Source organism: Canis lupus, chromosome 9 (genome assembly GCF_048164855.1).
Source record: "Canis lupus baileyi chromosome 9, mCanLup2.hap1, whole genome shotgun sequence".
Classification (NCBI taxonomy): domain Eukaryota; kingdom Metazoa; phylum Chordata; class Mammalia; order Carnivora; family Canidae; genus Canis; species Canis lupus.
This window is the reverse complement of record NC_132846.1, coordinates 50,572,457-50,599,466: the sequence shown is the minus strand read 5'-3', so window position 1 is coordinate 50,599,466 and position 27,010 is coordinate 50,572,457. Positions and strand designations below refer to the sequence as shown.

Sequence of the window (27,010 nt, the reverse complement as noted above, 5' to 3'; positions counted from 1 at the left end):
GAATGTCAAGCCTGTTACATTTGTTACTGGGCAAACATTATGATCGGTATTCATTTATGTGTGCGGATTAGCCTAAAATATTAGGGTTACACATTTTAGCAGAACTGACTCTAGAAAAATTGATGCGAGGTCAGATTCTGGGCGGGAGTGGAGCTAAATGAAAAGGCTTCACATACTGTATTCTTCACATTCTTCATCCCTTACACACATACCTCCTGGTCACAGACATAGCCATAGTAGTGGGGCCAAGGGAAAGGATGGGTGAAAAATGAGCTATTTGTTACTGCAGAAAATTATTAACTTAAAGTGCCGTAATGTTTAAATTTACAGTTTATTACTGTGTAAATTACAAGCAGTACTTTGCGTAATTAGCAGCTCGCTGGCAGAGAGCTGTGAATGAAACTCATTATTTATGATTACAATTTAGAAAAAGAGCAGAGAGGTGGGGGAGGGGGAAGTAGGGGGGCAGAACATTGACCTCTGCTAGAAATGACAAATATCCCTTTAAGGTGATGAAGATGAATTAAACAAGTAAATATTATCCTATTCATTTGAAATTCTTAGAGGCACATCCAATAGGCCCTAGAGTTTCCTTTCAGGCAAGCTAAAGGAAGCCTTCAAGATGAACTGATTTACTTCTCTGGAAATGGAAGGCTCTTATAGGAGCTGAAACAAAGTAAGGTAGATAGTAGGTAAAACATTATCTTTCAAGCCTAACTAATACACAGAAAAAATAAAACCATCTCTCTGCTTCCTACTCCCAACCTCCTGCCTCCCTCCACCTCATGTACTCCTACCCTATTAGCTGTCCTATTAACTAAGAATAAGCTCCCAGAACAGCAAAAGGAGCATTTTCTTGTCTGAGAAATCAATGAGCCAAAAGAAGAAGATATCGTTCTTCCAATAATCAAATGTTTTTCTAATTAAGAGATTTGAAATTGAATTTAAAGATTAAAAATATCTCCGTTCACCTGGAAATAAACAGTTCTCTATTTCAACTACAGAACAGTAGCTCCCTGAGGGTAGCCAGGCTGTGGCTGTGATCACTTGTACCTAGCCTGGCACAGAGCCTGACACTTGGTAGGCATTCTAAATATTTATGCAGTGAACGAATTAATGTTCTGAGATGCCTCTCACTCCCTTGCCTTTTGCTCACCACCATTTTCTCTAACTAGGTATGAGCCCCAGGCTCAACTTACCTTCAATCTCAAAGCTAGAGTAAAAGTTAATTAAAATAATTTTTAGGAGTACCTGGGTGGGTCAGTCAGTTAAATGTCTGCCTTCAGCTCAGGTCATGATCCCAGGGTACTAAGACTGAGCCCTGCGTGGGGCTCCCTGATCAGTGGGGAGCCTGCTTATCCCTCTCCTTCTACCCCTCCCCCCACTCATGCTCTCTCTCACTCTCTCTCAAATAAATAATAATCTTTTTCTAAAAATAATTTTTAAAATTTAAATTAGAAAAGATAAAAGTACAACTGAGTTCAATTCTCTCTTCTGCTACTTCCATTTACATAGCTTCTTTGAACCCAAGTTTTCCTCATCTGCTAAGTGGAAACATCAACTCTTCTACAAGGTTGTTGGAAGGATTAAATGAACTGGGTGTCCAGCAGAGCCGCTGGGCAAAGGCAGAACTGCGTAAGTGGTAGAAATTCCTCCCTCATGGCCAAGGAGAAGCTGTGAAATCTGAGGTTTTCTTTCCAGTTTTGTTTTTTTTTTTTAACGAATTCTAGAATCAAAGTTAGGACAGAAGAAGCATTCATGAATTCAGGAGGAGTTATAAAGAAGCCAAGAGTATTTTAACTTCTACAATAATGTTATAAGATTAATCAAAAGAGTAGAAGAGACAAGATCAGGCCTGTAGATTTATAGACAAACTGTCATAACAGTGTTTGCTTTGTCAAAACTTCTGTATGAGTTAAGCTTCATCTTTTATGTGTGTACCATTTATATCCTATATAAGGTTCATTCTTATGAACTTGAAAAATATTTCAGTTGGCTTCATTTACTCCAGGGGAGTTCTGCAGCACCTTTGATTATCAAGGTACACAAATCCCAAAGGGAAAATACTGTCTTCCCAGTGAGCCCAGTAGACAGTGAGAGCAGTTACCTTCCCAGCAAGCCTTCTTCGGCCCTTTCTGAGGCATCGAGCTGCAGCTCCAGGCAGACGATTCAAGCGGGCATGGTACCCTAAAAAAAAAGAAAGTCCTCAGAAACAGAATGCAGAAGACTCCTTAGTGATGATATGCCTCTAGTATACCAAAGGCCTTCCTCCCCAGGATCTTACTAGACTGACCCTTAAGCTAGTATCACTAGTCTATTTGCCAAGGATTTATTATTATCATGCCTTGCAGTATGATCATAGGTGTGTCTTTACCTCTGACCTAGGCATCCTCACCTACAAAGGTGGGATAATCACTTGCTCAGTCCTATCTTACATAGCTGATCTGAAGACTCGATGAAGTAGCACAGGAAAGGTACTCTATAAACTGAAAACACCACACAAATATAAGGCACCATCAACAATTTCTAATTACAAATTAAATGCTAGTTATTATCTCAAAAACATGTAAGTCATAAAATAATAGTAAAAATACCCTGTAGAGTATAAGCCCATTTTTTCTAGTTGCTGTATGTGTTCTACACATTAAAAAAACACAAATGGAAGAATCCACACCAAAGTGTTATCAATGACACTGTCTCTGGGTATGGAATCATAGGCATATACTTGTGTGCATTTTAAGAGGTCCATAAAGAACTTTCAGAAATGGTCACTGAAACGTTTCATGAAAGTTATTACAGTAGCAAACATGTGCCTGCCAGGCAATTATCTTTACCAAGAGCCAACTGTTTTGAAAAGGATTCTCAATCATCCAAATTCATTGTAACAAAATGCTACAGGAAAAAAAAAAAAAAAAAAAAAACAAAATGCTACAGGAGTTAACAGCTCTCGGCATAATTCTGATCACCAAGAGATGCCCAATAAATACTTGATAACTGACTAACCGATTGATTACTGATTACTGGGCACCCTAGAATCATAAATTTATAGAGCTAAAAGAAACCTCTGCAACAGTTTGCTCAAAGTCGCTATTATTTAAACTGATGACCCCGATGGCCCAAGGAAATAAAGTGACTGTCACAGTCCCAGAGCTAAGAAGATAGTACTGGAGAATATTATCACCACAGTTCCTTCCCCTTGTCCTAGGCGCTTTCCACTCTACCTTGCTACATCCTAAGTAAAGGAAGAGCAAAGGGAAAGGAAGTATTTGTGTTTAAGTCCATAATAATAGAATAAAATAAAAGTTATTTAAGGAAATTATTTTAAAATCATCCAATTAAAAAAAAAATGTCATTATACCTTGTATGTGAATGTTCTTACTGAAATCTGTTCTCTTCCAAGATCCAATACTTCAGGTTCCCACTGAGCACTCCATAGCCCATCGGTTTCACAGCAGGTAAGCAGCAGTGACACGCTGCTAGGCTTCCTAAATCTGGCACAAATGGCAATAGCAAGCTGAAGGAATGCCCTGCTAATAGATATCCCAAGAGTCTCCATGGGTTGATTTAGGTACGAATGGAGAACCTCAAGCTTTGAGACTCACCCCTGAATCTTCTAGAAAAATCCCTGGACTAGCTCCAAAATTCAGATAATTAATGCATGCTTAGAGGCATGAGTATGCTTGCCATGGGATGATTCTCCCCAAAGAGAACCATTAAAAGTGTGGAGCATTTTGGTCTTCTCAGAACTTACCTCTTTGAGCTGGTCGAGAAGGTAAAAGGAATGTGGAATCAGAAAGTTTATCCAGTCCAGAATCCATTCTTTCTACTTCAGAGCAATGATCAGGAGCCCACTTGGGCAGAAGATTAGGAACAGTGAATCCTGGGACACACTCTCCCTCATAGAACCAATCACTCTGCTCATCATCCCCTAAAATAAAGAGATCATATCAAAAGCTGGATAAATCTCATTGGCTACGATACTGCCACTACACAAAGCTCGTAAGTTGGAATTTTAACATGCTCCATGGAAAGCCAAATGGGAGGATGGATTCTCAGGGCTATAGATTTGATTATACTTTTCAAATAAAGTCAAAACAAAAAAAAATTGTTTTGATCCTTCTTTTTGATTCATATTATGATGAAGACTAGAGTATCAACTCATTTCACATACTGTTTTACACTGGACCTCTTTTGAGAGTAAAAAACTAATAAAGTTACCATTTACTAAATCCTTAGCACCTATGAGGGCCCATGCTAAAAATCTGTAAGTATGCTATCTCTTCTAAACCCTACACTAATTCCAACTTATAAATGAGGCAACTAAAGCCCAGAGAAGGCAAATCAAGTCAGTAAATGATGAAACCAAGATCTGAACCCAAAGCCTGACTAACTCCAAAGCCTTAACACAAAAATAAACTGCCTCTTATGTACCATTCTATGGTATAAATGGACTTGGGAGTTCAAAGCCCACAAATGTTTCTCAACTCAAAACTAGTATTCCTGAGGGATGTAATATTTGCATTTCTCATAATAGGAGAATAAAAACTGTATACCCATACCTCAATTCTTCCTTGGTACCCCATTAATGGGACAAAAAATTACCTTGACACTAGCAATCCAAGCAACCAGGTAAAAACTAGAGACAAGCAATATAACTCCCCACGGTTTGTCATGAAGTTAACACCAGTTCCCCAAGGCGAGACTCTTCACCACCAACAAAGTCACGACTAGACCCATATAGCCACTCTTAGTTCAAACCTCTTTCTACTGGTGAGGATGAAACATCTCAGTTTGCAACAGAACTCGTTCCCGCCCACAAAAAGTAGTAAGACAGATAAGTTTAGGTCTGCCACTCCATAGTCCTTTCAAAATAGCAAGAATGAAGGAAATTATCCCAAGAATATCTAAAGAGTTCACAATGCATTCATTCTCTAAGGTTTGCTGGATCCCTGGAAAACTGCTCAAGCCAAGTTAAACATATGAAGCATCAGATTCATGAGTTACTAACATGGATGGGCCAGATAATAACTTTACACTCACCTTGGAAATCTCTAAAAAGGAAAATGAAATGCCCACAAAAAAATTACTCAGTGTTCCCTTACAAAACCACACCACCAACAGCTGTTTCTCTAGAACACTGGTTCTCAAACTTCAATGTGCATCAAAAGGAGCAGAAAAGGTTGTCAGAACACAGATTGCGGGCCCCTACCCCCTCAAAGTTTCCAATTCTGGTCCAGGAAGGATCAAAAATTTGCATTTCTAACAAGTTCCCTAGTGATGCTAAGCTTACTCCAGGACTACATTTTGAGAACCACTATCCTGACAGCCTCTCATCAAATCAGGTACACAAATGATAGGCTAAAGAATTAAGAATGATTAGTTTCTTTAGATGAACTAAAGATAGGCTTTAGAATTAACGATTAGCTTCTCTGCATGTCACTATACTAATTCCTTTCTTATTCATAAGCATTCCTTAGGCCATTTATTAAATAGTTAGCTAGAGCATATTTCCTGAAGATAACTGGTATCCCATAATGGGGTTTGTTTGGGGTTTTTTTTGTGGGGGGAAGAGGGGGTTCTTAAGCATGCACTCAAGCTTTTTGAGAACACAAAAAAGGACTCACTGAACTGGAGGAAACCTTGTGAAATCATCTAGACCAACAGTCTCCAACTCTGGGTTCATTAAGATGCATGATGCAGCAGCTCCCCCAAAAACTATTGCCAGAGAATAAGGAAGAGCCTGCTGGGTTAGGCTCCAGACTTCTCTCCTCCTGCTTTAACCAAAATAGATTTAGCTGCTTTATAATCTGAGATTCTACATCTAATTCTGTTTGAGGGAGAAAAAGGAGAATTTCCCCCTTATCTGGGTTTCCCAGTAACTATTTATTAAGATATTACTATATATATATATGCCAGGCATATACATATATGCCAGGCAACATGTTACCCACTGTAGTTGCAAAAAATAAAAAAATAAAATAAATTACTGCTTTGGAGGGTTTTAATGGAAAAGACACATACCTATAAACAATAATGTCATATGGTAAGTGATAAGAAAACACTAAGTACAGGGAAAGAAAAAGTAAGGGTTTGAGAAGATGATACCTGCACTGAGTGTTATCAGTTGGAATCCTCAGGAAATGCAAACATATTTAATGGATAATCGAGACTTTAATGAAGTGACTGTTTACAAAAGTGTAGACAGTATTAAGAGGTACCAATAAGGGATGATGAAGCAACCTGGAGCTGCATGGAATCTTTACCCTTCCTAAACCTGAAGCAGCAAGGAGAAAGAATGGTTATCAGAAACCAGAGAAAGGTGATCCCTGGGTGGCTCAGCGGTTTAGCACCTGCCTTTGGCCCAGGGCGTGATCTTGGAGTCCCAGGATTAAATCCCACATCAGGCTCCCTAATGGAGCCTGCTTCTCCCTCTGCCTGTGTCTTTGCCTCTGTGTCTCTTATGAATAAATAAATAAAATCTTGAAAGAAAGAAAGAAAGAAGAAAGAAGAAAGAAAGAAAGAAAGAAAGAAAGAAAGAAAGAAAGAAAAAGAGAAAGAAGAAAGAAAGAAAGAAAGAAAGAAAGAAAGAAAGAAAGAAAGAAAGAAAAGAAAGAAAGAAAGAAAGAAAGAAAGAAAGAAAGAAAGAAAGAAAGAAAATCAGAGAAAATTTAGGTAATATAGAAGGCTGCCAAATAAAAAGGGAGCCAGGGAAAGCTACAATCCAATGTGGTAGACTGCATTACTGTTTCCAATGCTTCACTACCTCCTTATGATAATACATCCATGCCTTCTGCCTTTTACCATAGAGTTCCAGAGCTTTCTCCTTGAGATAGAGTATACTTTTTCAACCAACTGATACCGGCTTGTCATATAACTTGCTTTAGGTAGTAAAACATGAGCAGGCCTAATTCAAGCATAAGCTTTAAATATGTATGGATGTTCTGGTTTGGTTATTTAGCATTCATGTTTCCCAGCATGACAAGTCCAGCCACATATAGTCATTGCTCCTCTGATGGAGGTCCCAGGATAAGATACGCTGAGTAGATACAAACCTAACTTAAAGCCTGGAGACCAGCTGAGCCCAGGTAGATCAGCTAAACCATAGCCAACCCCCAGCCCCATAGCAAGAAATAAATGTGGTAAACCACTGAAATTCTGGGGCTGTTAACAGTATTATCATGATAAAAACTTGACTAATACACTATCTCATTCACCTTTCTCTATTCCTCTGCTAATGCCTCCTATTGATCAAACCCAAAAAACCCCACTGATGTAGTCCATAAATAAGCACTAGAGGAGCAAAAGGAAAATTGTGTATGACCAACCATTCAAGAAAAGGTAAGGATGGAATTTCTGGCAAAGACACCGGCAGAAACAGAAACATGGAAGCAAGGAATAACATAGCTTTGTGCTGAGAACTCCAAGTATCTAAATATCATCAAATGTGTGAAGTTGACACAGAGAGAAAAGCTGAGGCTATAGAATATTCTAAAATCTTCCATCATAAACCAAGGATTCCTTCAGTAGAAAGGTTTCCCAAAGGCCAAACTTGATCTGTCGTAACAGGTCCACACTTTCTTAACCTTGGATAATTAAACATCATCTTTAAAACACATTATGAGGGGCACCCCTGGGTGGCTGGCTCAGTGGGTTAAGCATCTGCCTTCAGCTCAGGTCCTGGGATGGAGCCTCGAGTCAGGCTCCCAGAAGAGCAGAGAGCTTGCTTCTCCCTATCCTCCCTGTTCATGCTCTTTCTTGCTATGTCTCTCTCTCAAATAAATAAATAAAATCTTTAAAAAGAAGAGAGAGAGAGAGACTTTATAATACTTCATAGAACAGTATATAAGCAAAGAAAAAGGAACATTTGTAATTCTAAATAGAATGCACTAGTTCATTTACAGAAAGACAATCAGACTTCCCTGGTAGGAGACAAAAGAATCAAGACCCTAGCTGCAACATACGTGGGAGTATACACACACAGCCTCTAGTGACACCTAGCTCCCTCAGAATCAGAAAGGGACAGAAGCGCTCCTGGGTGGCTCAGTGGTTAAACATCTGCCCTTGGCTCAGGTTGTGAACTTGGGGTCCTGGGATCAAATTGCACATCCAGGCTTCTCACAGGAAGCCTGCTTCTCCTTCTGCCTATGTCTCTTCTATCTCTATCTCTATCTTCTATCTCTGTGTCTCTCATGAATAAATAAACAAAATCTTAAAAAATTAGAAAAAAGAAAGGGACAAAAATGTACTCACAACAATCTCCATCATAGTAGGAAGTTCAGCAACTCCATCCACACCCACAACTCTGAGGCATGGGTGAGATACCCTCCCCCATGATCTCTCTCCAAAATCAGAACTTGGATCCTGAGTCTCACAGTTCCAGGATTCCTCCAGTTACTAGGAAGCCTATCTGGATCAATCTGGACATTTAGCCATTGTGCATTGTCCTTCAATCACTTAACCCTTAAAGAAAAATTATTAGGTCACAGAGGTAAAAGGGACTTTAAGACATTTACAAATCCCTTATTTAGATCAATAGAACTAAAGTCCAAAGAAGCTATATGAAACTACTATTGGTACAAAATTAGTGTGGTCCTAGCAAGTCCACAGGATAAAACAAAGTTTCAGATTACTATTTAGGTTGTAAAAATAAAGAACTGGTAATTAAGATATCCCAGCCTTATTCACAGTGTTCTATACTAAACTTTAGGAGTTTTAGGGCGGGGGGTGGGGGTGACTGGGTGGCAGGCACTGAGGTGGGCACTTGACAGGATGAGCATTGGGTGTTATTCTGTATGTTGACAAATTGAACACCAATAAAAAATAAATTCATTAAAAATAAATAAATAAATAAACTTTAGAAGTTTTAAAACTAGAAAGATGTTTTCTATAATATATTAAGCTAGAACAATTAAGCTCATTTATAAATAAGGTTATAAAAATAATTTCTTATGTAAAATGAAGAATCTTTTAATATACAATAAAAGGGTATAATATAGAAGATACTTTTTGGTGCTAATAAAATTGGCAACTTCCCAAAGTCCCATCCTTGACACTACATTCCCCTAATCAATGATTCTTTTTTTTTTTTTTTTAATTTTTATTTATTTATGATAGTCACACAGAGAGAGAGAGAAGCAGAGACATAGGCAGAGGGAGAAGCAGGCTCCATGCCCCGGGAGCCCGACGTGAGATTCGATCCCGGGTCTCCAGGATCGCGTCCTGGGCCAAAGGCAGGCACCAAACCGCTGCGCCACCCAGGGATCCCATCAATGATTCTTAAAGTCTGAACTACCTGCATAAAAATCATTGCAGATACTTGTGAAAATTTCAGATTCCACTCTAGACCTATTTGATTTCTAGGAGCTCAGGAATTTTAACAGGTGACTTTTATATGCTCTGAAGTTTGAGAACCATTGCCATAGACAACCACCATCTTCTCAGTAGGTCATTCCTCTAATCATTAGAATCTTCCCAGAAATACTGAACCAACCTCCCAAAGCTGGGATCAAGATTACCTTGCCTTCCTTCGTCGTTGGTAAAGAGTCCTGTGTCACTGCTGCTACACACACTGCTGGTTTCACTGGAAAAAGAGTCAAACACAAGAGAACATATCAGTCCTATGAAAAACAAAGCGGTGCCCTTTCTTCTGGTTTTCAAATTGAACATCCCAAGTTTCCCTAATTTCACTCCAGTTCATTAGCCAATGAGAAATGTAAATTTCACACTCAAGCCATAGAGGAAAGCTTATTAAAGCTTTTACTTATATTTCAAAGTACTTTATAAATATCTAAAGTCACAGAAGTAATCTCAACCTGGCTAGGTATATCAAACAACACAAATTTAAAAATTTACCAACCCATTTTATTTTAAAATACTGTCAACTATCAGTTTCAAATGAAACTATACAACTTTAAGACATCTAACATGTATCAAGTTTTCTCCCCATTTACACAGTGGCTAACAAAAATCCATGAACAGGAAAGAAAGTCAATATGACCAAAATTATGTTTTCTAAACTTAATGTCTCCCTGATATGAAGTGGGTACAACACAACTCATTTTCAAAACAGAAGGTTAAAACTAAAAATATAAAAACAAATGCCATGTGAAACCCATTGAAATAAAAACTTTGCCCTATAGAATTCTGCTCAGTTGGCTTCATTTCCCAACCTATTGCTAACAATTGATTCTGCCTCTTTGGATGCTGTATTTCTTTTGCCTAATCGTCATTAAATTTGATTGATCTGGTTCAAGAAAAATTTCTCTATTTTTTACATATATTATATGAGCTATTTCCTTGATTGGGAGTGTTTCCTTCCAAGCTAGTCAATTTTTTTCACCTACTCTACAAGATGGAAAAAAACCAAAGCAAGGAAGAAACATTATCATACTGTATAAGGAATAGGCCTGGCAAAATCCCAGTCTACATTTCTGGAACAAAATTATGAAAATATTTTGTATTTTGCAACATTTCCACGTATCTTGTCAACACTAAATCCTTAAAATGCTGATTAAATTAAGTACCAATGCTTTCCTCACTTATCTCTGAATAGATCCAAGATATTTGCTATAGCAAGAGCCAATAAAACATACTCGATTTCTTTAAAGATTCTTTCATTTTATTTTCTTCTGTACTTGTAAGTGGGAACTTTCTCACATGTCATTCCAAGAAATGCCCTACAAAACTATACCACTAGATTTTGATGGATTTAGAATCCTCAAAGAGCTGTAGTTAAATCCAGAAGACATCCCCACTGAGTTCTGCACTCTTCCTACCTCTGACTGAGTTCTGCACTCTTCCTACCTCTGAGTTCAAGGAACTGCACCTCTTGAATATAATGGTGTTATTTTTGTGCTTTTGGAAAATTCCTAAGAATATCAGTGGTCTAACTCCCTTGAATTCTACTACACATTTTCTCATATTACTACTTTATTATCCTCCTCTGGCCTTAAAGATAAAGCATATTTGACATTTTTTAACTCCTCTTGAGAGTAAGGAGAGCTTAAAAAGTACATTAGGCCATCGAACAAATATTCTATCCCACCATCATGTTATTTACTTTAGCAGTACCACTAACTGAGATTTAGTGATCAGCAAACAACAGCCTGCCTGGGATCCCTGGGTGGCGCAGCGGTTTAGCGCCTGTCTTTGGCCCAGGGCGCGATCCTGGAGACCCGGGATCAAATCCCACATCGGGCTCCCGGTGCATGGAGCCTGCTTCTCCCTCTGCCTGTGTCTCTGCCTCTCTCTCTCTCTCTCTCTATCATAAATAAAAAAAAAACAAAACAACAGCCTGCCATCTATTTTTGCATGACCTGTGAGCTAAGAGTGTTTTTTTACAGTTTAAATGACTCGGGGTAAAAAAAAAAAAAAAAAAAGAAAAAGGAAAAGGAAAAGGAAAAGAAAAAGAAAAAATATTAAAGAGTATTTTCTGACATGTGGGAATGATATGAAATTCAAATTTCAGTGTCCATAAATAAAATTTTATTGGAACATAGCCACAGTTATTCATTTACATATCATCGATGGCTGCTTTCATACTACAACAGCAAAGTTGAGTAGCTGCAACACAGAACATATCACATATAAATCTCTAAAATATTTACTATCTGGCTCTTTACAGAAGTTTGCTGATCCCTGCTCTACATGTATTACAAGTTCTACTCCGTTGAGTATTTAACAATTAAAAAAACTGTTTGCTTTATTACCAAATCTATCAATTCTTTTCCCCATTCATTTCCAGCCACTTATAACTACTACAAGATACAGTGCTTCCTTGATCCTTTTCACGTGGGTTCCATTCTCTCCTCGTATTCTAAGCAAAGGGGACAAGCTCAAAGAAATCCAGATCAAGAAAGATGTTGGTAACCTGAAGCCTTCCTGTCAACTGTACATTTTCTATTTTTCTCAACAGTATTTAAGACTCATTGTTTTTGAAAATGCTTGGATTAAGCTTTGTCTAAGCTTTCCATATATAGTTAATTTGAGGAATGGCAATGATGTCACAGAAATATCACCAGTATTTTAAGGCTATGAGCAAGGGAGATAGGTATTTTCTTCATAAAGAAAATAATCTGTCTTACAAGATGCTAATTACATAACAGTATCACCAGTCTACTGGTATTTGAAAATGACTATTTCATCAGATAGACATTTGCTAATTCTATTTATTCCCTCAGAAGGACTTGCATTATGGAAACCTAATCGTATGTAAGAAATTGTTAGCATAATTTGATGAAGACAAAAGTGGGAACTTCACGGCTGGAAGTCTGCACATAAACACTATGATACATCATGCAAAAATGTAGTGCTAGCTAGAAAAATAGAAGCAAATATTTCCAAGTTATAGGCCAAAGTTGGCCAGTCTTGCAGATTTCATTCACTTCTGGCTCAGAGATCATGACTTCTCTGGAAAAAAAAAATCAGATTAGTGGAATTTTAATAATGATTTAGTCAACTATAAAATGTTAAGTTAGCTAAACAACAGAATGTTTACTATTTTATTAAAACTAAGCTCCTATCTTTCAATAAACACAAGTTTCTTTTACACTTTTATATATAGTTCACAAGGTCAAAAAGTTAAAAGATGTCAGGATCCTACATGTTCTTCCTATTCCAAAATCTTCAAATTTGTTTATAAGTTTTTTGCTATGACCACAAGTAGTGCCTTTAGTGTCCACTCTACTTGTGGTCTTCCAAAGCTTAGTCAGGAAGACAGAAACTCAGCCTTTGTTAATCTTCAGAAAAAGTAACTAGACAAAACCCACAAAGATAGCAGGTATGAAATCTTGTCTTTTCCCAAAATGGCAGCAACTCATACAGGCATCAATGCCTCCTGTCTTTGCCTTGGGAGCTGTTCTGTACTCCCTATTCTCACGTGATTCTAACTATAAATAGTTTGCATACAAAAAATCTTCCTAGAATCTCTAAAATTTCTAAAAATGTATTAACCCTACAAATAATTTATACAACATTCAAAAAATTCTAAATTGGGGCAGTAAGTTTCTCACAGAAAAAGGAGGAAGAATCCCCACCCCTATTTCTCCTAAACTTTTACTCATTCACTTGGTAAGCATTTATTATTTACAATATACCAGAAACTGCTCTACCCAGTACTAAAACTAACAAGAAAACATGTCAATAACAATATCAAGGTGTACATTTTATTAAAAACCTAGTCCAGACTCTGGGAGAAGGCTGTGAAAACAGAGAAGAATGCTTTCGAATGAATAATACTCTGCAAAGAAGGAGGTGGTCAAGCCTACATTTTAACCTTATGACACTGAAAAACCACATTTCAGAAGCCAAAAAACATCTCAAAAGTACTCCTGTGTGAGTAAAAATAGTTACAATATATCACACTTCTCTACAGTGGTTTTCACTAAAAAATGTTCCCACACTTAATTCAACAGCATTGGCACCAATTTAAATAAGACACAAATAAAATTAAAGCCTGGGTTTTAAACCACCAATTGTGTTACCTAATTACTATAACATTGTCAGAAAAGCAACTGAACCACATCCAACTGAAATAATGGATATGTAAAGACAGTCACCCCAGATTACAGTTCCAGAGGCTTTCCTCCCACAACATTTTATAACAAAAACTTTTAACATATGAAAAAGTTGAAAGAAGTTCCAGTTACCATTCATACTCCATCACATCACCTATTGCACATCACACATTACAACTAATATTTTGCTTTTTCTGTTTCATCACACATCTATACATCTAATCTTCCCACCCGGATATCTTTACAATTCAAGGCACTTTTGGCAGACCAGATGATTGGGCATGGCATCCATTCTCAGAGAAGTAGATTATCATAGGAATCAAGCTTAATAAAACACTATTGATACCCCACATCCACTTGAATAACTAATTAATTCCAGGGCAAACACTCTTAGCTAAACACTGCAAACCCTGGTAAGAACTGTAAAATGCAATCACCTGGCCCGACTGGGTGGCTCAGCGGTTTAGTGCTGCCTTCAGCTCAGGTCATGATCCTGGCGTCCCGGGATCGAGTCCCATGTCAGGCTCCCCGCATGGAGCCTGCTTCTCCCTCTGCCTGTGTCTCTGCCTCTCTCTCTCTCTCTCTGTCTCTCATGAATAAATAAATAAAATCTTAAAAAAAAAAAAATAAAATAAAATAAAATGCAATCACCTGAACTGCTCTTAAAGGAGCAACTAAAGGGTATTTTTTCAAGTTAGCAAAAACTCCCAGTTATAAAGTTTTTAAAACTACAGTATTTTTATTCTACAGAAAAGATCAATGTTTCGGTCTAAGTTCCCTAAATATTGAAACTCATGCTTGTTGGTAAAAGCACAGTCAATGGATTGAAAACCCCATCTCAGTATCTAAAAACATCAGCACTAGCTCTCAACTCAAAGTCAATTTTACCCCCTTTAACCCCCCGCCCCGACCCTTACCCCCCTCTGCATCCACAGGGTCGTTTGGCAATGTCTGGATAAACATTTTTTCAGGACTTGGGAGCAAAGGAGGGGGAAGTTGGTGTCCTACTGGCCATCTACTGGGTAGAGGCCAGAGATACTGCTAAACATCCTACAATGCACAGGACAAGCCCTCACAACAGAGAATTTATCTGGCTCAAAATGTCAGTAGCATCAAAGTTGAGAACTCTCATCTATACTGAACCAACCACAGGATGGAGAGGGCGGAGCATTATGTTAAGGGAAATACCACTTCAGAGGAGGAGAGGAGGCTGTGCACTTCTGCTGGATAAAGTCAGCCTTCAGGGACAGAAGTCAACATCCCATAATAGCAACAATGTCATTCTCTTGTCAGGGCCTCAAAGAGCCTGAGGCCTCTGGATCCCAGGAATCATGAGAAGGTAGCCGGATGGACCTTCAGGCCAACTGATAAACTGCAACTGCTCAAGTAGTACAGATCACCCCTCCCTGCCTAGCCCAGGCAGAAAGAAGATGCTACACAGAGAGAAGAGAGAGAGAGATATCCAGGCTGCGAAAGGAAAGATCTTGCTCTTTTCGATGTCCTCAATACCTAGGCACACAGCAGGCATTCAGCAAATGTTACATAAATGGAATGAACTCCTTCAGATCAACTCTATTGCTTCCCCTTGTATGGCCTTCGCAGCATGCCACTTCAATCTAATCCTACTTCCTGCATGTGAAAGGTGAATGGGCTGTTTTGAGGATGTGATGACATGAAGCATGTGAACCCACGCTGCAAATTCTAGAGCATTACAAAGAGGCAAAGGATGAAAGATTCAAAAGCTACATCTAGGGAGCTAATTCTGTATGTGCCCATTATTATTATTTGAGACATTAATAGTAATTTCCTGACAGTTTTTTTTTTATTAAAATGGTAATCTCAATTCAATAGGACTCTCATTAATACTTCAAAAAGAAAAAAATGCTATGGTAATCAAATCTATTTTCATTTTGAATGGAAAAATAAATGTGGCCTATGAAATCTAGTATTTTCCCTGGGTTTCATCCAAGAGAGGCAGACACAGCTCTAAGCAGATATCCAAACTACATGTGTCTCAAGAAGGAGTTTGGCCTTCCAATTGAGTTTAAGAAAATTATCAATATAATTGTGCCTTGAGACAACTGTAGCCAGGGCCATCAATTTGACTGCAACAATGTAAGTCTGAATCTAAACCATCCAGCAAAGCTGCTTCCAGATTCTGGACTTCAGGAACTGGAAATATTTTTTACTTAAAGCTACTAAACTTTAGGGCAGTTTCTTTCTGCAGCAATAAATAATACTGCATTTTTATGAATTCTTTTTTGAAAATAATTCCCTACTTTCTAGCCCTAACAAGAAGCTTCTAGTTTCCATAAGACAAATCTCTCTGAATTCTCATAATGGGGAAGAAAAAAACACAGCTTGTCTTCTGCCCTGACAGCTTGCTGATTCTTTCGTATTCCTAATCACAAAGGGCTGTAAATTTAGAACTAAATGAGAGTAGTTTATACCTATCTCAATTAAAATAAAGAGGTATAGAATTAGTTTGTCACCTATAATCACAAGGTAAGTTAACACTTCAGTTCTTCACCCATTGAATTTTTTTTAAGTAGGCTCCACTCACCACTCTGAGATCAAGACCTGAGTTGAGATCAAGAGTCAGACACTTAACCAACTGAGCCACCCAGGCACTCTTTTTACATCTAATTTGAAAAGAAACAAGCAGGATAGAGTTTAGGGCCTATACCATCATGTTAAAAGATTAGAGGTTTTCATTTTAATTTTTTATTAAATAATTCATTTAACAAAAGTTTAAAATTATCTTAGAATTCAGAAAAAAACAAAGGAAGTCACTCCTAAACCCAGAGCCCAAAGACATCTTTGCTCAATTTTTTTCCTGGATCAAGGTGATACATTTACAACCATATATAATCAGACTTCAGAGTCTAAAAGTAAATATGACTGAGGGAGAGGTTTTTCAGAGAAATATCGCACATCAACTGCAAAATCATTCTCACAGTAAGTTATAAGTATGTGTAATGAAGAAGTCTTTTCGTTTCATTTAGAGGAGACCATGAAAGAAATCCACCTCACTGGTTTCACAGGCTCATTAACTCAGCCCCTGCAATCAGGTACACTTTGTAAAGAATGATTTTCCTCACAACTCTTCTATTGTGCAGGGGGGCTGTGCCTTAGAGAGACCCACCCACCCTTTTAAGACTTACCTTTCTTTAGAGCTAAAAGTGATTCATCTTCAGTTAGATGAAATGTCTTTTCAGAGTAAATTTTTAAAGAGCATATATTCTGAGACCTGAATGTCTAAGAATGTCTTTCTGCTGCCTATCTATATGAAATCTATCTTGGCTATATATAAAACTCAGGGAGGAGTGGGAGAACAATCTGCCCCCCCCCCACACACACACACACACTCCAAATTCTACAGATAACTGTAGCCCCTCACATTTAAACTGTAGGGATAAATGCTGGCCTTGTTTTCATCCCTTTTGAGATTGTTCTTTATTCCTGTTCCGCCCCCACCACCAATGCAGAATGTAAAATTTTGCCAGGGTATGTCCAGGTAAATGTGTCTTTTCATTTGTTTACCATTTTAATCTTTATACTTAATTTTTTCAACCCAGGAACACTTTTTCTCTTTGGTTGTATTCTTAAAATCGTTATTCTATTCTAATGCTTCAGTGTCTTCCTTTGGAATACTTACATACTTACAGACTGGCCTCTTATCCTCTGTCTTCCAGATCTATCCACTTCTCTGTCATTTTCACCACCTCTCTGCATTTTGGGAGGGCTTCCAAAGTTTTCCACATTAACTCGATTTTCAGCAAAATGAACTGTCCTATTTTAACACTGCAGTTACATTTCAAATTTCCCTACAATTCTCCTCTACGCAAAACTACTGGGTTTTCAAATAGCCACCTTTCTGTCCTTACAATTTACGGCTCCTGTTTCAAAGTAAAATAAGTCAGTCAGAGAAAGGCAAACACCATATGAGTTCACTCAGATGTGGAATTTAAAAAAACAAAACAGATATACATAGGGGAAGGGAAAAAAGAGGGGGCAAACCATAAGGGACTCTTTACTATAGAGAACTAAGGGTTGCTAGAGGGTAGGTAGGTGGGTGGGGAATGGGCTAGACAGGTGATGGGTATTAAGGAGGGTACTTGTAAATAATGAGCACCAAATATTATATGTTAAGTGATGAGTCACTTCCTGAAACCAGTATTACACTTTGTTAACTAGAATTTAAATACAGACTTTAAAACAAACCAACAAAACCAACCAAACAAAAACAAAGTGGCTAAGTCTTCTTGCATCCTAAAGATTTTTGAAAATGTTCTTCTGGTTTCCACTGGCAGTAATTTTCAAAGATGTGTTTTTCCTCTCAACTTTTGAGATGATGTTCCTTTTCCCTTATTCTGCAGGCCTTGTTCAAAAGCCTCTTGTTGAGTACTGGTTCACCTAGAATCTGATTACTTGTCAATAGAAAGGGTATGTAAATTACCCCTGATTCCATTCTCTATTTCCCTGGACGTGGGAAACATGCTCTTCTCACATCTACAACTGGCCAAGACTATGTGCAGAGCCTCTAGCCTAATAACTCAGTGTCACTGGTAGGCTTTTCTTTCATATAGCTATGTTGGACTAAGACAGGATCTTCTAACTCTCATTGCCTTATTCTGACCCCATTCCAAGGGTCTGCGATATATAAAACATTATGATTTCTAGAATGCATCACTAAGAGTGATTTTTCCTTCTCTGCCCATGCCAACTGTAAACTTTATTCTTGGCAAATATATTTCCCAGGACTCAATTTGCTGTGACTACCTCTAACCCAAACACAAATAGACACATAGAAAACACTCATTTCCTATCCAACTGTACTCTGGGAGTTAAAGCCTCCAAATAAAAACTGAAAGATACAGATTGGGAAGTACAGTAGTCCTCCCTTATCCATGGCAGATACTTTCTAAGACTCCCAGTGGCTGCTTGAAACTGTAGCTAGTATTTAACCCTATATATACCATGTTTTTTCCCATACATACATATCTATGATTAATTTATAAATTAAGCACGGTAAAAGATAATAAAATAATAAAATAGAATATGTATAATAAAAGTTTTATGAATGTGGTCTCTTTCTCTCAAAATATCTTGTTATACTCACCCTTCTTAGGATCATGTGAAAGGCTGAAATGCCTAAGAAATGAAATGAAGTGAGGTGAATGATGCAGGCATTGTGAGTGAGTACTAGCCTACTGCTACTACTACTGATGACATGTCAGGACCGGATTGTGGGTAACTAAAACCACAGAAAGAAATGATGGATAAGAAAGGAATACTGTACGCAACAACACTCTAGCTCAAACATCAGCTGCCTCATTTTCTGGCTGAAGTGAACCTTGCACTTTGAACAAAGGTCTGACCATAGAGAAAGGATGAAGGCCCTCACTACCCACCTTCAGCGCAGGCTCAGCCCTGCTGCTGTGGGCTTCCAATGGCACATCTATCAGCCTTGTGGCTTGAGGAAATCTTGGCAAGAGGCCAACTCTAGGCCCTAGGTTCTGGTGATGTGAGTTTACAATGTTTTATGTCTTCATAAGTATTTTAGTGGGCAGCTGATGCTGCTTATCAGATAGATGCTTTTGAAAATACGAAGCTGCAATGACGTATTGGAATGAGGCTGTGATTGAAAAGAATGACAGAATCTCAGTGTTGCAGGGATCTGAGTGGTCACGCAGCGCAACCTCTCCAACTCTGTAATAACTCAGGACATGGTCACCAAGGCCCAGGGTCGAATCCCTTCAGTGACCTAAAAATCATTACCTTGTGAAACAATTCATTTCATTTGTAGAGAGTTCGAATTTGGGGATGTAATATTTTATACTGAGGCAACATTGAACTCTCTGTACTTTCGAGGAGTCCTACCTCTGTCCTCTGGGGTCCCACAAAATAATCCGAACACATTTCTTTCAAGAAACAGATCTTCAAATACAGTAGTATCAAATCCACCTCCAAAGCTGCCTTAGTTGTTCCTAAGGATATACCAGCAGAACTGTGAATAATCCATGTAGGCACACTATGCCGGCTATTCAATATCCTCAAATGCAATAGTACTATTTGCAACAATGGCAAATGTACTCTTGGTCAGCATCCCCAGTTATGGAATACAAACAGAACCACCTCAATCTACTACATATATTCTTTCCCACAGTTCCAGTAGCCCCTGATTAATGACCAACACTTGCAAAGAAGGCTACTTACCTTAACCATGAAATAATGAATGCTATTGATCCATACTGCTATGGAGAATTACTGATCACCCAATCTTTGGTTAAAATGGTCCTCATTTAGCAATTTCTCTGTCACAAATACCTGGAGCAAAGCATGCTCATAATTAAAGAGTTTGGGGGAGTAAAAGTGAAAAGTGATGGACAGAGATCTCAGCTTTCTCCCATTTATTCTTGCTTCTGAGCTATTGTTTGTGTCAGAAGGGATATTGATTTTCTATAAAAATAAGAAAACAAGAGGCACCAAGGGGCCGCAGAAGGTCAGCCTGGGCTGGAGAAGGAGGGAGGAGGTTTAGCACTCTATCTCTGTCACTTGCCTTCTAAGAGAAGGGAATATTTTCTTTCCTGTGAGATTGGCCTCTAATACATCACTCAGGAAGGCTCCTGACTGAGACTTCAGGCCAACATCAAACCAGTTCCCTTATAAAAGAACAGAAGCTAAACTATATTCAAGGGGAACAAACAAATGATGTGTTAGTGAAGAATAGAGCAAAATCATGCTATGAATCACCTAATAGCTGCTATACAGATGATATGAATAAAGACAGTAGAAACTAATTTTACAAAATAATTGCTCCATTTTAGAATGGAATACACATACACAGGAAAATATTAAAATAATAATTGATCTTTTGTAGGCATAAGAAACTTTTACATCATAACCACTTTCAGTTCCTCAGAACTCCTGAAGGACTGGTTGGCACAGAACTGAAGGAAGAATAGAAAAAGTAAAGGAATTACTGGTCAAGCTTAAAACTATTCCATGGTTAATTAGTAAAGTTTAAGGAAATTAGAAATAAAGCTCTTTGGTTGAGACACACATTTTCAAACCTAAAACATCTGATACACATTTTTTAAAAGAACTCTATCCACTGACAAGGCTAAGTTAAGCTTAATGATCAGCCTCATCCTAATAATTTTACCAGTCGGATCATACAGGCTGACAATCTTCAACACCACTAATAAAAGGTAAAGTTCTAGTAGCACCTGGGTGGCTTAGTTGACTAAGCATTCAACTCTTGATTTTGGCTCTGGTTGTGATCTCAGGGTTGTGAGATCAGGCCCTGAGTTGGGCTCTGTACTCAGCAGGGAGTCTGCCTGAGATTCCCTCCCTCTCACTCTGACCCTCTGCACCCACCCTCATTCTTGTGAACATGTGCATGCACTCTCTCTTCTAAAACAAATAAATCTTAAAAAAAAAAAAAAAAAAGTAAAGTTCTACACTTGAGCTGTAGGTGAACAAACAGGCACATCTAAGCAGATTTATGAAAGAATAACCAAGATTCTTTAAAATATCTGTTAATGCAGAAAAAAAGATAGGAAGATTTCTCACAAACCAACTCCCCAAAAATCATATAATATCCAAATTGTAAATTATTATCTACTTAAACACACACTAATGCTAGTCCTATCCACAAGATGGGCTTAATAATCAAGGCAAGATTTTAGTTCCATCTTACTGTTGGGAAGCTGAACATAATTTGCAGTCAACCTCTCTTTCTCCAAAGAGTAGATTTAGGAGGAAAAGGTAAGAAGCATTTCTGTTTTAACTACAGATGAATCAACAGAAGTCAAAGTATATTTAAAACTCCTAAAAAATTAGATTCTAAAGAAGAATTATTCTCATTTTAGGTCTGCTACTACTCCACCAACTACTCCCTCAGAGCTTCAAGGACTTGGGCGTCCATTATTAAAAGAACTCTAAAGTCATGGACCAGGCATACAGCATAAATGGGGTATTTGTGAGAGAGAATACACAAGGTATTCTCAATTTGAAGAGAATAAATATTTCATAAGGATTGCTGCCTACTTCAACTTATTCAGGCTCTCAGATAACTAGAGTGTTTATCACAACCTATGAGCAATAGATGTGGGTGGGGGTGGGGGTGGGGGAGGAACTGGAAAGACTAAAGAGCCTCACTGCTAGATTACAGACTCTATGCCTGGAACCATTCCTGAACTGTTATCTTAAGAGCAGACATAGTTAACAGTCCCTCGCCTACAATAACGTCATAACAAGAAATTCTGGGGAAGAAATAAACACAAGCTATCACAGCAAAAAACAATTTTTAAAAATCACAATTCTCAACAGTAAATTATTATGTTTGATACTGAAACATACTTAAATGACCCAATTGAGGGTTTTGATATTGTGAAAGACTATAAGTTGACTAAACATTTATTTGATTAAAAACAACATGATAAGAAAACTTTTATAACCCAAAATTATACATATAAATTGAGAAAATAGGACTTAGGATATACATTAGAAGAAAATGAGGGAAAGCAAATTATAAGCCTACCTGGTTGTGCAGACTGGCAAATATAAAGCTACTCAGAAAAACTGTTAAAGCTTGATTAAAAGTCGCCCATGAAAGGTACAGGCATAAAGATTAAGGAGCTTTTCCTATTACTGACATAGCTTTACCTCATAATTCCTAAGATTTATGTCTTTGTTTTTCAGACGAACTTCAGAAGCAAAGTCCTAAGAAAGGCCACACATTCTACGGTTGTAAAAGTTGCAATGAGACAGAAAAAGAGCCATGGAAAAGGCAAATTCAAAGGGCAGCAAAGGGCAAATTCATGGTTGTTACATATGAACCTTGGAATCAGGTTCAATTCCCAGTTTTGCTACCGGGTGACCGTGGGCAAATTATCTCAATACTATGAACCTTCATCTCCTCTTCTAAAATATGAACAGCAGGGCCTACCATACAGTGGAGTTCTGACCATTCAACTGGGACTACCAGCCCAAGAGGCAGCACCTACAAAGGCACTTGGTCTGATACTATGAAGGGGATGGGAACAGTGTAAGGATGCCATATATCCTGTAAAGCACAGACACAAATGTTTCTGGCTCAATGGCATTTGGTGTAAGACTAATGGGATTCAGTACCGTTATTCTCAAAGCCCACCATGTGTTCAGGCGGCTTGAATGTCAGCCATAAAAAATAAACTCAGTGCAGTCAAACTGGAGGGAGCAGACAACAGAATGATAGCCCCGTAGCTAAAGCCATGACTCTTAAGGGGAAAGGCAGCTTACCAGGAACATACACAAACTCCATGTGCCTGGCACCAACATTTTCTCACATACACAAACACACACACCAGCCTCTACTGAGACCCTCGTTCTCACAACATCTACATATGATCTACATGGCATAAACTGCAGTAAATTGTTTTTAAAATAAAATTCATGGTTATGCATGTGAGGTATGCATTTTAAACAATTTTTAGAAACAAATGTGTTTCATTATACATAGCTTTCTTGACATAGGGAAATAGAATCATGAATATACTGTAAAAAGCTAGAGACAGACCCTAGCAGATTGCTTAAAGGAGGGGCTACAAAGTCAGCATTACAGTGGCTAGCTCTGAAAGAAGGTTGAACTCCTCAAGACTATGGATTTGTACTCAGGGTAAAAATAACCAGGACAATCTCTGACTTAGTAAGGGAGATCTCACCATTCTGACATGTTCTCATCAGAGCCCTGTTTTTGTTCATCTGCTTCACACTCCATCCTTTCTTTCCTTCCTGTTTTGCTTAGGAAAGTCCTATTTTCTGCTGATTCACACAACCCATGACCTGATGAGGTCCAGGGAGTATTCTCCTTCCAGCGGGACAGACGCTGCTTCTTAGCTGACTTGAACCTGCAGCCTCTCTCATAGCTCCAATCTGACACCTTGAGCTTCTGCTGAAGGCTGGCGGCCACCTCTGATGTCACTCGCTTCACCTTCCTCCGGCGCCGGAGTGGTCGACATGGTGCATTTTCGGTAAAGGAGTCAGATTCATGCCAAGAGTGTTGCTTACTCTTCACAATGGCATTGAGAGCTGGGTGCCGTTTGGCTACCATTGTGTCATCAGAGTCACTAAAATTGGCAACAGGGGCCAATTCTCGACAGTCCTTAATGGCCTCATCGAGACTTGACTCAGAGGCCTCACTGTAGCAGCAGGTATGCTCTGCCAGGTGAGTGAAGTCTGAACGGCGCTTCCGGCCTCTCCTTTTGCGAAGCTGCCGCCTCTGCTGCCGAGGGCTCAGAGCCATCTCCTCCCACAGCTCACCAAGCTTATTCTGCTCAGATGTCTGCTCCAATGCTGAGGCTAAGTCATGTACCAGCTCATCCATGAGGCCACATCTGCCCAAAGAAAAGTTCAGAAAAAGAAAAAGAAAACCTGAATAGGATCTGTTGTTTTAAGGTAAGTTTATAAAATACATCACGAGACTGCAGAGCCTACCTGACTTACAGAAAATAAAATCACCTTTCAACTGGCTACACTTAAGATTGTTCCTACCATCCTTGCTCCCTTAAGCCACTAAAAATAGGTGTTTGGCCCTTGTTAGGAACCTCAAGTCAATATGTTCTTAAAGCACAAGAAAGCAAACTCTCACCAGATCACAAGTAAAATACTGGCAAAAACAAGCAAACCTTGGGAAATAAATCGCCCCTTCCCTTTTTCCCAATTAAATTTGTCACTAAAATATCTGATGATAAAATCCAAAAAGATTAGAGAAAGTCTCATTAGACAGGAACAGAAAAACACACAACTTTAAAATCATGGTTAAAGAACTGCTCCATGGTCTGGGGTCCCTGATAAGAATGCTGCTAAAGAGAGGAGAAAGACAACTTAGTAACACACTTTAAGGATCACTGCTTGCAGTTTTAGTGATCCAAGAAATTGTAGTAACCCAGATTTGTATTCTGAATGGAAAAAAGAGACTAAGTCTGTACCTATTCTGGTCCCAACTACCACCTGGAAGCCAGGAGGAAAGGAAATTTATCGGATATATTGTATATTTTTTAACAATTAGCAACTTCTAAGTTCTTCTCCCAACCTTCAGAAAATTAAGTGATCATCCTAATTATGTGCTTTAGTATCAATCACACAAAAAGAGGATATAGCTGAGGCTGAAATGACAGGGATTGATGGAGTCCCTAAAATTTCTAGCTAACTGCTTTCTAAATTCTATTTTTGCATTCATTCTTGTCAAACCGTCATACATCAGGGGTCACTTCAGAGGCAAACCTTCCAAGGGATGCGGGCAGTAGGAGCAATTTTCAAAACGCCCTTTAAGAGGGAAATGTCCAATATAATTTGTACAACACCTTATTAAATACGTATTAAATTAACACCTCTTCCCTAGCCCTTGTGAAGCCTAGAGTATTTCAAGTCCATAACTAGAATTTAAAACTGTGTGGCGCCACTCGGAGGCCCTATTTCCGTTCATGCAGCTTACATTCTGCAAAGGGCTTTCTAAAACCTATTTTCTCGCTGTCCCCATGCCAACGAATTCAAAGGCAAGAAAAACTGGTGGGCTGGCTTATCTGCCACATGGACGGGAGCCGTGGGGACACCTAGTTCCAAAACTACCAACCACACAAAACGTCTCATCGTGTCAAAAGCCACACAACACAAAATGACCACTGTCCCTTTACGCAATACAAAGTCAGTCTAAAACGCCCTGAATGGGGTTTGGGAGACAACTACCCCTGAAACCAAAACAGATGTGGGGACGGCACATCCAAACCTACTTCCTTAATAAAGAAATAATGCTTTAAAAAATGGGGCAGAACTGTACGCTTTGGGGGACCCCTGGGTTGGCTCAGTGGTTTAGCACCACCTTCAGCCCAGGGCGTGATCCTGGGGACCCGGGATCGAGTCCCACGTCGGGCTCCCTGCATGGAGCCTGCTTCTCCCTCTGCCTGTGTCTCTGCCTCTGTCTCTCTCTGTGCCTTTCATGAATAAATAAATAAAAATCTTAAAAAAAAAAAAAAAAGAACTGTACACTTTAACGTGGAACAAAGTTACAGAACTTGCAGCTGTTTGAGCAAAAATCCCTTCCTAGCCGAAGGGCTGCAATTCCAAGAGCTGGGGACACTACCCTGAGCTTCGCACACCTTCAGTCCTCAGGTGCGCGCTCCAAGACGACCCCCTTGTCCAGCTAGCTCTCGAGGAGAGGAAAGGCTAAGTCACGCAAACACAAGGCCGGGAGACGGAGAGGAGTAAAAAGAGGCAGGCGCACGGTCGCGGCGAAGGCCGGGGGGCGGCAGGAAGCAACTTCTCATTTGGGCTCACCCGGGCAGGGGGGTCGGCCCTTCTCGGGCACAAACTGCCAAAAAAAAAAAAAAAAAAGCAAGTGGTGGCGACTACGCTCCCTCCGTGACCCAGGGTCGCAACATGGCCACATATGTGAGGAAGAGCTGGGTTGGAAGGACCCCCCCCCCCCCACGCCCCGGCCCGCCCCCGAAGACGAAAGCGAACGCGGCTTGGGACACGGAGCTCACACCCTGTCGGCCTGCCCAAAAGAGCCAGAAAGAATAAAGGAGAAGAGGGGACTGCCGCCCCGGAGACGCCCGAACCTCACTCCCCGGGATGGGGGCGATGGGCCCTGGAAAACAAGGCCCAGCCACCCCCGCCCCTCCCGCCAACCTCCGGAGCCCCGCGGCGGCCACGGCCCCCGCCCCGGCCTCCGCCCGGAGCCCCGATCCGCGCTGGCGCCGGCCCCCTGGACCCCGACCCTCTCGACCCACTCCGCCCCCTCACCAGCTGCCGCAGCCACCTCCAATGGCCGCCGCTTTTGGGGCCGAGTCTCCCCGCCGGGGTTTCCCTTTCTGACCTCATTTCCGGTCTGGGCCGGAGGGGTGGGGCAGCGGTGGAGTGGGAGGGGCTGGCTGCTCTAGAGGGCCCGCCCCCGCCCGGCGCTTCCGGTCCGTGGCCGCGCCCACTTCCGCCCCGCGGTGGGCGGGGCCTTGGAGACGCCGGGAGCGGGGGCTGGGGGCCTCAAGGGGCGGTGGTTCGGGGCGGGCGGGCGCGCTAAGGGGCGAGGTCCGCGCCTGGGGCAGATCAGCCCTCCCCAGGCTGGCCTCACCTGCCTTGGGGACGTCAAGACATTGGGCAGTAGGGAGGGACCACGGCCTCGCCCTTGTTTGCTGACCTACTTTTACAAAGGGTGTGTGAAATTGAGAAATGCATCCTCATTCTTAACTGTGAGAGTGGGTCCAACTATAAGCCGGTACCTTTGCAGTGAATCAGTCTTACAGGTACAAATGCCTCCAGCAACAAGGCAGGTACTATTGGATTATAAATCTTAAGTATACAATTGATACCCATGAGTCTGTACTGACATGAGTAAACTAATGAGATGAATACTGACATGAACAAAGTAATAAATGGGGAAGGGGGATAAATCTCTGGTGCAGAAGAATTGTGAAGAATTTATGTAGATAATTCACCCTGAAGTATAACTCCCA

The 27,010-nt window shown here is 39.9% G+C and overlaps 1 protein-coding gene and 1 long non-coding RNA gene across 5 annotated transcripts in view; one reads left to right on the top strand and one right to left on the bottom strand.

The window, feature by feature from the left end:
• The window catches only part of GPATCH2L (G-patch domain containing 2 like), a 55,632-nt gene extending 29,189 nt beyond the window's left edge, over positions 1 to 26,443 (bottom strand). For 2 of the 4 annotated variants that reach the window (XM_072839422.1, XM_072839420.1), the window contains exons 1-5: positions 26,304 to 26,442; positions 23,225 to 23,896; positions 9,516 to 9,580; positions 3,752 to 3,928; positions 2,108 to 2,187 (exon numbers count right to left, since the gene is read on the bottom strand). In XM_072839422.1, the coding sequence (XP_072695523.1) occupies positions 2,108 to 2,187; positions 3,752 to 3,928; positions 9,516 to 9,580; positions 23,225 to 23,886 (984 nt within the window). In that variant the 5' untranslated portion in view covers positions 23,887 to 23,896; positions 26,304 to 26,442. Of the gene's footprint in view, positions 1 to 2,107; positions 2,188 to 3,751; positions 3,929 to 9,515; positions 9,581 to 23,224; positions 23,897 to 25,657; positions 25,870 to 26,303 lie in introns of all 4 variants that reach the window. The other 2 variants (XM_072839421.1, XM_072839423.1) reach the window with 2 other exon arrangements.
• Positions 16,910 to 21,558, top strand: LOC140640283 (uncharacterized). Its single transcript, XR_012036952.1, has 2 exons — positions 16,910 to 17,031; positions 21,392 to 21,558. It is a non-coding gene; the product is annotated as an uncharacterized lncRNA (long non-coding RNA).
• Positions 26,444 to 27,010: the final 567 nt, after the last annotated feature.